Raw genomic sequence first — 11,866 nt, forward strand, 5'->3', positions numbered from 1 at the left:
CAGCTATTATTTCATATTCACTCCAAGATCTCTATTTATAATTCAGTCACATTGTAAAAGTGAGGTGGAGTATCAGTGACGCCATATGATGAGTGAGCAGACAGTCATCAGCTGTTACTGAGGGGGACGTGAGCAGCCAGAGCAGCAAAAGATTCCATCCCACCATGTGAAACCACCTATTTCCAAAGAGCAAAGCAGTGCCCCGCCTATGGTGTTACTCTGCTGTGATTAATCTGATGTCATCCGCAGAGTTCATGGACGTGGAACGCATTCGGACACGGCAAGTAACGCAGATAAGAGTCAGAATATCAGGAGCAACGCAGAGAAAATCAGCACCTGACACCAGTTGCAAAACTCAGTGCGCATCAAAGCAAAGCGAAGCAGCCTCCCTTCTTTGCGTGTGTGGAAAGAAATTGATTTTAGGCTGGAGCAGGAAAGTTATCAACGTCAGCTGAGACCGTTTGATTAATCAGAGCATTTTTCCTACACGCTTTAAAATATTAACTTTATGGTTCCTTCTTCTTGTGGCCACAGTATGAGTATGTTTTAAATACTTAAATTATTTTACTTATTTATTTATTTGGTTTGTTGTGAGTTCATTTCCCATGAAGGTATGTTCAAAACGGTCTTTTTTGTTTGTTTTTTACATCAATTATTATTATTATTATTATTATTATTATTATTATTATTATTATTATTATTATTATTATTATTATTATTCATCCATTCTCTTCCTGTTATCCTTATCAGGGTCAGCAATTAACCTAACCCCACTAACTGCATGTCTTTGGATATGAGAAACCACACAGAAATCCCAGATGGTGCAGTCGAAATCATGACCTTCTTGCTGTGAGGCAACAATGCAAACTATGACTCCACTGTGCTTTTTATTATTATTATTATTATTTGACATTAAGGACCTCTTCAGAGGGTGTGCTGGGTGCAGAAGGCAGCATTGATGGGGAGACAGAGAAGGGTTTGCCTTTGCATCCAGGACCTTTGCTCTGAGATAGCAGAGCAAAGGATGCGCTTTTACGTCATTCGTGTACCTGATGGCTGCAGGTGCAGTAAAACTAGAAAAGCTTCTTCTTCGTCTTCTTGCTCCTCCCCCTGTCAAGGGTCGCCACAGCAGATCGTCTGTCTCCATCTCACCCTATCTCTAGCATTTTCCTCTGTCACACCAACCCTCTCCATGTCTCCTTTATTACATCCATGTATTTTTTCTATGGTCTCCACCTGCCTGGCAGCTCCATATTCAACAGCTTTTGTCCAGTGCATCCAGTATCCCTCCTCTGCGCATTTTTTTTTTGCCTGATAAACTGTCAAACCCCAATGATTTTGAGTTTACTACAAAGCGCACACACATGCACATTTGAGAAGTTGCATTAAGTGAATTTTTGCTTTAAAATGGCTTAAACATGCCTTTTATATGAGCTCCAGGGTCATTAATTGGCTTCCAGGTATTATAGGAGCCCAACAAAATTTCTGCCATCCCATCCTCCAACAAGGGCAGGAAGACAATCCTGCTCTTGCACATCTATGAATTTCAGTTCATCGTTGATGCAATAGGAGTTGATCTCTTGTGTTTGGTTTATTGTTTCAGTATCTTGGCAGAGCACCTTGTAAATTTGTGCAGAAGAGTACTCTGTAAACAAAGCTTTTTTTTTCAATCTCAAAGATACATCAGGGCTGGTGTGAGCAGCAAAGCAATCAGAGATAACTTTCACAGACTGCACAGTTTGTCAAAACGGGCGTATGCTCTAAGGCTTTCACACCTCTACAACTCACTGAGTCATGATGAACAATTAGATATTCACAAACACTCATGAAGACAAACAATCACATAGAAAAATGCCTTCATAGGGTCGCATGCTTCACCTTCCTGTGGCAGTGACTGATCAGACTTTTTCAGAGCACTTGTTTCTTGGTGTCGCGCTGCTCAGCTGACCTCTCTCTACAGTCGTCATGTTTATCCATCAAAATGTAGCAATTCTCAGTGTGCACAGATGCCCGTGGACTTGCAAAACGTTGCAGTTGTGATTCGATTTTTTAAGAGTTAAGTAAAGTGCAATGAGCTCGTAAGTGAATTTTGTCACCTGTGCCACAAGACGTGTTAAAAGGCACCCACAAAGGCACCCACAAACTGACTGTTTGCTTGATCTTCCTTTATATTCAGCTTAGACATGCAAGAAACACATTTGGGCAGGGAAAAAAAGAACAAGCAAAGAAGTGTAGAGAAAATAATCCATTTTACATGCCAGCGCTGATTCAATGTGGGTAAAATCTTTATTTTATGTGGGTAGTTGTTAGTTATACGCGGCTTTTCTTTTATCAGCGCAGTATTAGACTGCAGTGTCTTCTGTGGTACCAAACACATAGTCAACAGACTGCTTTTGTGTCAAGGGGGGAGAAAAAAACCTGTTAACTCTTTAGCTCTATGAACAGCTACTTTGAAAAGGGGAAGCAGTGATCTTCTGCTTTTCTGCTCGAGTGAAATAGATAATATCCCTCACTGTCACTCTTGGTGCAGATGTCTCAGTGTTAGATAAGAAAAGTCACAGTCACTCTTGTGGACAGCTTGCTCATGGCCGTTCAAGCTCTGTTTCTGCAGAACTGATTTCGCAATTAAGAGAAGCACTTGTCCAGTCATGCCTCAGCAGTAGTAGTGGTCAGCAGTTACTAAAGGTTCACACATGGGCTGAGGGTGTGGTGGGCGGAACAAAGGGTTACGTTTGCAGTGCGTTTATCCTCTCTCAGAAGATGCTCCATGAACTAGTTTTCCAAGTGTGGAATGTTTAGGATTTCACTTTTATTTTTTGAGGGCTTCTGCACTGAAGTAATATCAACAGGAAACCATTCATTACATGTAAATCATGCTTTCATCCCCAAAAGCCAGGACATAGATTTAAAAGAAGACTTTTGTGGTTGCAGTGGACTAGAAATGACTTGCAGAAAGTCACACATCAACAAATGTGTTCGCAGGCACACCACAGATAAGAAGACTGCACTTTGTTGAAACACAGCACACTCTTTCCTGCTCGTTTTCTCACTGCTGATTGCATGTATTTTCATTTGCATACAGACACAGTTTAATGTCTCCCTTCCCGTCTAAAGCCCATGAAGAAGAACGGGTGGAGTGAAATCTGCAGCGTTCACACACATCATTAACCCTGTGACGTTCTTGCCCGTGCATTTTGAGATTTTTCTGGGTGAGACTGAGAGATTCTACAGTGCAAGAAAAGATCTTTGCCCAGGATGGCATGCTGAAGCAAACAGGCAAATAATGCAAGGACGCACAAATGCTAAGCAAAGCCAAATCAGTTCTGCTGAAACTAAACTGAGCCTGCTAGCTTTAACACAAGGAAGAGCAGAGATGGTGCAGAGATGAAGTTTTTGTGTGAAAAACGCCACCTTTGGTCTCGTCTACCCAGCTGTGACCAGTGTTTTACAACCTGTGAAAAAAGAAGGAAAAAAAACAGTCATACTGGTGTTTTCTCTGTGAAAATGCATCAGTGTGATAAACCATAAGTTCAAACAACTTAATACTCGCAGCATGCAAAGAAAACGCCTCCTAACATCACTTTTTGCAGTCTTTACCCTTGACTTAAAACACATGAGCTTCCTGTATAAATTCTGTATAAAATTACTTCTTTGGTTTGAATCCTGCCGTTTGGAAGCTGTGACCTGAAGTGAAGGGTCATTAAGACTCAACTGTGCCTGTTGAACTCTGACCTTTCGAATGGTTGCCTCACCTCCACAGACATGCAAACAGATACAATGACCAGGAAACACCCAGCAGCTTTCTTCACGTCCAGACACCAATGTCCTCACTGAGTTTCTCGGTATCTCGGGGTTGGGGTGAGGTGTGTGGAGGGGGAGAGAAATTTACAACCAGAAACAGTTAAAACAAGGGGAGCTGCTGAATCCAAAGTGATGAATGAGGGAGGTGATTTGTGGGGTGTTTACTGCACAACTCAGAGGATTTGCTGAGCAGTTTCTTTTCACTGTTTTTGCAGGCTTCCGAGCCTTTTGTGTCCTTGGGATTTGGCACCACTGCAGATCCCCGGGTGCCCTCTGTGATCCTCTAGTGTCATATCAGGATATTAACCCAATAAGTAAAACTTTGACAGAGACGAATCAGTTAGAGCAGCTCAAACGCCGCTCACAGCTGCAGACTTGATTGAGAGTGTGCAAGTAAAGGCAACACATTTGTTGATCGCCTGTGAAAAAGAAGAACTGTCTCGTGTTCAGCTGCATCCAGTAAATCATACATTGTTTTAGTACTCTGTCCCTATCTGGTAGCTGCAGGTGGACCCAGCTGAGAGCTTGATGAGATTTGGCTGGTAATTCCCAGTGGGGTGGGTGGTGGGGTGGGGGTGGGGGGGGGGGGCATACAGTTGAACCCAAAACAAGGACTAAAATCTTATTGTCTAACTGAAGGAAAAAGAATGAAGGAGTTTAAAAGAAAGCCGGTGGGGGTTGGGGTGGGGTGGGGAGGTTAAATGGTGGTTAGAGCTATGGAGCCAAAGGAACCTGTGAGGGGATGAGATAGCGTGATGTGGTTTTCATTGAGATGCCACAAGAGTCCGGAGGTACAGAGGTGAACGCTCCTTGCTGAAAACATGGGACTGAAGAAGGACATAAACCAAGGAAAGTCAGTTTAACCACAACAGGTTATTATGCCATGAATCCACTGCAGACTGGGGCAGTTAGTAAAATCAGCCTCATGTGGTTATGTTCTGCAAAAGGAGAGAGCACTGCTTGAAATGATTCTGTTTCCTGGTCCGACAACAAAACCAAAGAAAAGAGGACTGAATGACTTTTCTAAGAACAAACTTTTTTCTCCTCATTCAGTTTCATTTTGACTTAATGTGAGACTGCAGTTTTTTGATGAATCTCCAGGAAACAAACACGCAATCAATGGGAAAGTAAACAGTCTGATATGCCCACAGTCCATTAAAAATAAAGGGGGGGGGGGGGGGGGGCGGTCTGGTACTGTGCATTAGTTTGTAGCATAGACTGTATACCAAAGATGGACTTAGCCACCCCCTGGTTACCAAAATCCCATTAGCTGTCACCATCCTAATGTTCCAAGCCAATCTAATTGTGAAAATGTGACAGTCATATGGTAATGCATACCCTGTTTAATCCTCCTTTTGACACCAATAAAGTCAAAAATTATGAAACTCAACGTCATATTGCAAACTTTAAATTAGCGACTGAAACTATCAGCTCATCATGAAAGTGTTCACTGAGGTCACAGAGCGAGGGCACCAAAGAGCCACTTTCCAGAAGACTCATAATGAACTACATGTTTTGTTTTTGCAAACTCACACTTGTCATTATAGGGGGGGGAAGCAGGTGTAAGGCACTCCTGAATTTGTTTCGTTTCACTAGCTACAAAGATTTTGTTCTATATATATAATCTGTGGACTCATACTCCCAAGCCTGGATTCTAGCATTCTGGGGATCACCACTTTGATTTTCTGGAGCTAGAAGTCTCCATATTTGGACAAGAGAGTGGAATGTTAGCTAATGCTAGCTAGCTCAGCTATAACCAGGCCTCCTGCAGATATCTGCTCATTAGTGATAAGTAACGTACAAATAACATACTAGAAATTCACTCAGAAACACTTGACAACAGACTTGTTGGATAGGCTGCAAGCACATTAAGCAGAGATCAAACGGTATTATTTGGCACATACTTGCAGTGCAAATGCTCCAAAAGGCATCGGCACCACAAATATTGTCAAGGTCCACTTCAGACAATCAAAAGCAGACAGCTGAAGGCTCCTTTAGATTTTTTCTGAATATGATAGATCAACCTTTTCTTATTTTGTCCCTTGGCCGGGGAAAGACTTTTAGAAAATGCAAAAGATAAATATTTTTGTCTATCAGGGAAAGTTCAGAGCTTCTATCACAAATTCTGTACCTGAAGACTGCAGCTTCCAAGCCTAAGCTGGCCTGATGTTGCTCATTTGCTTATTATTTCTCTGTTCGTTTCATCTTTACAGTGTAGTTTATATTTTTTGTAATCTTGTAATAGATTCCCTTCTTGGCCAGGTCTCCCTTGAAAAATCTTAAGGGCCTTTAAAAAAGAGGATATCTTCACAGCAAACTTATAGACTTGATTCATTTTTGGAGCCTTAAGCGGCATTCAGGAACTGCCGTTTTTAGTACTCCTTGGTGGTTTCAGTTGTCAGCCCGTCATGCTGATGGCTGGGTACAGATGAAAAATGTGAGCTTCAGCTACCAAGTAAGGCCAACGTTTAAACAGTTAATCTAGTTAGACCAAAAGACTTGATGGCTTTCTTTAAAATCTTTGAAGAGCCCATGGTTGTTATCGATAGTTACCAGGTTTGACTGGAGTTATACAGGCCTGACTTCACCTGACGTGCAAGAGGCAAAATCAAGACATGTGACAAGTCACAGTGCATGCTGCACCTCTTCTTGTCAACATTCACATGCATGTGGTGCAAAAGCTGTAGCCTCAAGTATATTTAAAACCATGAGGAGTCCCCCCACAGCCTCTGTCTTTCCTCGCTATAGAGCCAAAAAGGGGGTTCGAGGTTCAGCTTGAGAAAATAACCTCATGGCTCGGCAGCACAAGTCTTTATTTAACCCCGTGGGACTGTGACTCGCAGGTAGACAAGGCTGATGAGTGGCGAATGAAGCAAAGCAAAAAAAAAAAAAGAGAGAGACCCTCCTCCTCCACCCCCTCTGATCGCTGCGATTGAGCTTCTATTTCAATCACATACTTGCTGTAAGAGTTAAAAGAGCAAGAATCAAGGCCTGTCTGTGTTGGGGGGAGGGAGGGGGAGACACACGAGAGGAGCCTGTGGCAGCCCTGATAGCGTCTTCTCACTGCATGGTTTCCTGTTCTGAGTCAGTGTGTAACCCTGAGTTTGACTGTTGTCACTTGTCTGTCCCTCTGCGTGTGTGTGTCTCTCTCTCTCACTTCTCACAGCTTTAAGAATAATCAGAGCGGCTGATATTCAAACAGGGCGATTTAAATGTGCGATTGAGCTGGGTTTTTTTTTATTTTTATCTTTGCTAGGTGTAATTAAGCAACCATGAAGCAGAAACAAATGGTGAGTTTGAGGCTAGGACTTGTTGATTTTATAGCTGAAGTATTTTTCTTTTGTTTTTCTTTGTCTTTTGTTTCATTCTTTTTTTCAGTGAGTGCAATAATGAAAGTAAACGTTGGTAACTTATCAGGAAAAAATAACGGCAATCACAGATATGAAACCGATGTAAATTTGTTTTTAATATCACAGAGAAATGGACAGAAATCTGGCTCGGAGTGCGGGCTGTGAGTGACAGTCGTGAGAAGGAAATCTAAAAAGGCAGCGGGATTTATTTTTTGTGCGACGCAAATGCAGAACGATTTTGGCACTGGGGGACTCTTTTATCAAAAGATGAATCAGTGTTTTTGTTTGACCGTCATGCTTGACTGACATTAAAATTAATTTTTGAGGGAGGGGACGAGATCAGGAGGGACAAGGAGCTCGCGCACGCCTGTGTGTGTGTGTGCACGCGTGAATGCGTTGAGACAGTATGAGAAGCGGCTCTCTGACAGTCAGACCCAGTGCGGACAGAGATCTGGAGAGTGTGTGCTCTCGAAGCCGGGATATTAGTGCCTGCGGTGTCAGTGCCGTGTGAGTATGGGACATGTGCGCTCGGCTTCGTGCCTCGGCTATCTGAGTTTTGCTTGCAGGTCTCTAACTTGCTGCAGCTGCATCAAACAAAGTCTGTTCCCACAAACGGATAAAATCGATACCGCTTTGCTTTAGTATGACCTTGAACCCAAATCTTCGCAATGATTTGCATTTTGAGCCTGACAGATTTCTGCTTAAAGGGGGAAAAATTCGCTTTTGTGATTTTATTATCATCATCAGTATTTACACATTTTTATCCTCTCCAGCTGGCACTGGCATGTGACTCTTCTTGTACTTTTGTTCAGTGCACTGCTTAATTGGGTCTGTCTATTAGCCTGGAGGAGGTTTTAATAATGTAAAACAATAAGGCTGAAGTCAGTGCGGGTAAGCTGAAGCAGAGCGACTGTAAAGGGATACTTCGGCTCCCCACCAACAGGCTGTTGCGCATAGCGGCCGTGCGCCGTCTCATTAACGAGATCACTTTACAACCAGTCAAACAAATAGGTCATTATCCATCACTGCCTGCTCTGCCTGTATTCACCAGCCTCAAACCCGCAACTCTCATGTCTCACTTTATCCAAATTATATATAATCAACTGATTTTAATTTATTTACTTATGATAATTTCAGTTAGTTTATGCTTTGAATATACAAACATCAACTTCTCAGGACACAAATCAAATTTCGGCTCCAAATGTATTTTAATGCCTTTAGAATATTGTAAATGGGAAAAAACAAACAAAAAAGATGTCATTATACGTAAAATTTTCAAAATTACTTTAAACATGTTTACTTCATAAAAATATCAGTGAATATTATTACACCATATGCTTTTAATTTAGGCCGTATGTAGTTTAAGTTGACGTTACTCCACGAGCTACGTAAACATACATAGACTTCCTCTTCTGTGATTCAGCTGACGTCCGTTACAGTAAACTGAATTGAAGCGCAGTATGTGGTCTTCAGACGCATATCTACTCTTTGAGGGGAAGGTGGCTCCACTTTTGGTCACCTGCCCGGCGTCACCTGGTAAACGATACGGCTTCTCTGCGCATGCGTAATAGACTGCCAAAAATCCTAACACCGTATCGCCTGACAACCAATAGTGTTCCAATCTGTCCAGAGATAAAGTCAGAGCAACGCTGAGGGGACAGACGTGAAGGATTTCGGACCCGAGCAGCGCCGAGCTTTAAGACTGAAGAAAACTTCAACAACATGCCGAGATCTTTCCTGGTGAAAAGCAAAAGGGCCCACAGCTACCACCAGCACCGCTACTTCGACGATGACTACAGTAGACTGGACACTATTATGGCTGATGTGTGCGCAGGTGGGTGCATTTGTGCGTAATTACGCACGAAACTTGGGGAAGAAAAAGGAGTCGTCTTAGTGGGAATTCTGAAAATTCAAGTGCACAAATTCATAACTCCTTTCATTGATTATCCTCTTGTGCCAATATAGAAACAAAATCTCAAGCCGAGTTCGATTCCAATCTGGAGCAGGAAGACGTGAGGACCGGCGCTGACAGACTGTCCCCTGGGTCGCGGCTGAGGTCCCCGAGGTCTCTGTCCTCCAGCTCCCCGCTGAGCTGCGGAGGCAGCGCCTGTGACCGGTCCTCCGACTGTGATTTCTGGCGTCCCCCGTCCCCCTCGTCCTCACCAGGTCTGTTCTTATCAAGACAAAAATATCATCAGTTTGTGTCTAAAATTTAAAGAATTTTTCTCTTTCTCTTTTTAATCCTTCGTTTCATTTGGTGTTGGGTTCATGAGATGTCAAAACCTTTACGCATTTTCAACCCGACTTGTCCAACTATATTTGTGTATGATTAATTATTATTATTGTTGTTATTATTATTATTGTTGTTGTTTATTAAAGCAGAAATTATTTGGGCTATAAATTAAACATAAAAACTTTAAGGTTTTTGATGAAGTGATGAAGATACGAATAATTATATTTCATATCTTCTATTTCACATATAAAATATTTGGTGAAAGAATCAAAAGGACACTTGTGATTAGTGACCGGACACACGACCCAATAACGACTTAAAACTTTTGTTTTGTTCTGCTTTGACTTTTACGCACGGTATGGAGTCATGTCCAATAAAGTGCAGTGCATTTTCCAGGTGTCCATTTTTTTTTTTAATGCAGGACATTATTTGAAGTTTTTAAAGATATCCAAATTAACTTTCAGATTCTGAGAAATGCTCCACTCCTGCAGCGGAGGACGGTCACTCGAACATGCCAATCTTCCCGTACTCCTGGTCGGCATACTCAGGAACCGAGCTGAGACATCTGGTTCAGGGGTCTTATCACCACCACCTCCAGAGCCACAGGGAGTCCCAGTCACCTATAAGCATCTACAGGGGAGAGGACAGCGGCAGTGAGTCCCTTTATGTACAGCGGGGCCTCGCGGCCGGATGTTACCAGGGTTATTCTTCAACGGCCCAAATCTGCAGGATGCGGGACAGAGACGAGCTGTATCTGGATGCGAAGCAACAGGCCCGCGTGGCGGAAATCAAGTCTGAGAACGATTTCATCCGCGCAAACCTCGAGTCGAGTGGATCATACAAGTGCATTAAATGTTGCAAGGTAGGCGTTTCCCTAATTTCACTTAAAGTCATCATTTTCAGTTTTTTATTTTGTTCAGTTTTCCTTTTCGCTTCTTTAACATTTTCTCTATTGTTTTCCCTTCATTTTGGGTTTGATTTGGAATCATCCATGTGTTTTCCAAAGGTGTTCTCCACGCCTCACGGGCTGGAAGTTCACGTGCGGCGGTCGCACAGCGGCACGCGGCCGTTTGAGTGTGGGATATGCGGAAAAACCTTCGGACACGCAGTGAGCTTGGATCAGCACAGAGCGGTTCACTCGCAGGTATGGGCCTCCAAGCCGGAAATAAACCAGTGCACACGTCCCCTAAACCCGCTTTAGATCCACATCCTCGACATAAAGGCCACAGATGACATTTTCTTTTCCCACTACCAACCTCTCTGACTTGGCTTAAACTGCATTTCTACATTTAAATCTGATACTTCCAGGTTTCTCGACACTGACAGAATGCTGTATTTTACAGGAGAGGAGCTTCAGCTGTAAGATCTGCGGCAAAAGCTTCAAGCGCTCTTCAACCCTCTCTACGCACCTGCTCATCCATTCCGACACGCGGCCTTATCCGTGCCAGTACTGCGGGAAAAGGTTCCACCAAAAGTCAGACATGAAAAAACACACTTTCATTCACACAGGTGAGACGCTTTAGCAAGTCAAAGTAATCAAGACGTGCAAAAAAGAAAAATAAGACCTAACAGTTTCCCATTTTGTCCCTGCTTGCAGGTGAGAAGCCGCACAAGTGCCAGGTGTGCGGGAAGGCCTTCAGTCAGAGCTCCAACCTCATCACGCACAGCAGGAAACACACGGGCTTCAAGCCCTTCGGCTGTGACCTCTGCGGGAAAGGTTTCCAGAGGAAAGTGGATCTGAGGAGGCACAAAGAGACGCAGCACGGACTGAAATAAGCAGGAGTTAATCGAAACTTGTGGCGCTTTAAGTTTGCTGTAATTGGTTTATTTCCCCCCTACTTAGCCTAAGATACGCTGATTGTTTATTTATCTGTTGTGTTTTTATTATTATGAAAAAAAAAAACTACTAAATAATTTCACAAGCTTTTATAAGCTTACCGTGCTGTTTTAGTCAGCCTTTTTAACGGATTAAATATTAACTTAAGGAGCGCAGTTGTCATTTTTCCCCCATATTTCTACATTTAATTACCGGTTAAACACATGTAGTTTTTATCCACAAACATCTACTCTACCGGCTAAACCCATCGTTCACCGGTCCACTCGTTTGACCCGTGAACAAACGAGAAGCTGTGCGCTCAGCCGTGCAGACCCATCAATCACGTCTCGGTGTTATATCTCAGATATTAAATAGCAGAAACGTTTCGCTGCATGCGCCACCTGGTCAAAACCAAATATTTTCAGACAAGCGCATTGCTGGCATACCCGTATAATAAATGATATTATGGCGCCATAAAACCTCCACGTAAAGGAAGTCGGGAGAAATAGCGCTGGTTTTATTGCAGGAGGAGCTCCTCTAGCAGCAGCAATAAGCAGCGTGCCCACATGGCGTTTTCACTCAGGGGAGAGAAAAAAAAGAAGAAGCTGGGTGTGATTTATTTGGCCCCGCCTACGTTAAACATCCACAGCTTTAAAACTTCAAGGA

General features: G+C 43.0%; 1 protein-coding gene across 2 annotated transcripts; it reads left to right on the forward strand.

Moving 5' to 3' along the window:
- The first annotated feature begins 6,945 nt into the window (after positions 1–6,945).
- Positions 6,946–11,673, forward strand: LOC146648375 (zinc finger protein Gfi-1-like). 2 transcript variants are annotated; one of them, XM_085388141.1, is made up of 7 exons: positions 6,946–7,091; positions 8,782–8,985; positions 9,117–9,317; positions 9,849–10,246; positions 10,391–10,528; positions 10,728–10,893; positions 10,982–11,673. In XM_085388141.1, the coding sequence occupies exons 2-7, from the start codon at positions 8,874–8,876 to the stop codon at positions 11,158–11,160; spliced, it is 1,194 nt and encodes a 397-aa protein (XP_085244267.1). In that variant the 5' UTR covers positions 6,946–7,091; positions 8,782–8,873; the 3' UTR covers positions 11,161–11,673. The 2 variants fall into 2 exon arrangements, with proteins under 2 accessions (XP_085244267.1, XP_085244268.1); XM_085388142.1 differs by lacking the exon at positions 6,946–7,091 and adding an exon at positions 7,195–7,658.
- Positions 11,674–11,866: the final 193 nt, after the last annotated feature.

Source organism: Rhamphochromis longiceps, linkage group LG18, assembly GCF_057381845.1.
Source record: "Rhamphochromis longiceps isolate RC_006_pf linkage group LG18, R_longiceps_female_GT1.1, whole genome shotgun sequence".
NCBI lineage: Eukaryota > Metazoa > Chordata > Actinopteri > Cichliformes > Cichlidae > Rhamphochromis > Rhamphochromis longiceps.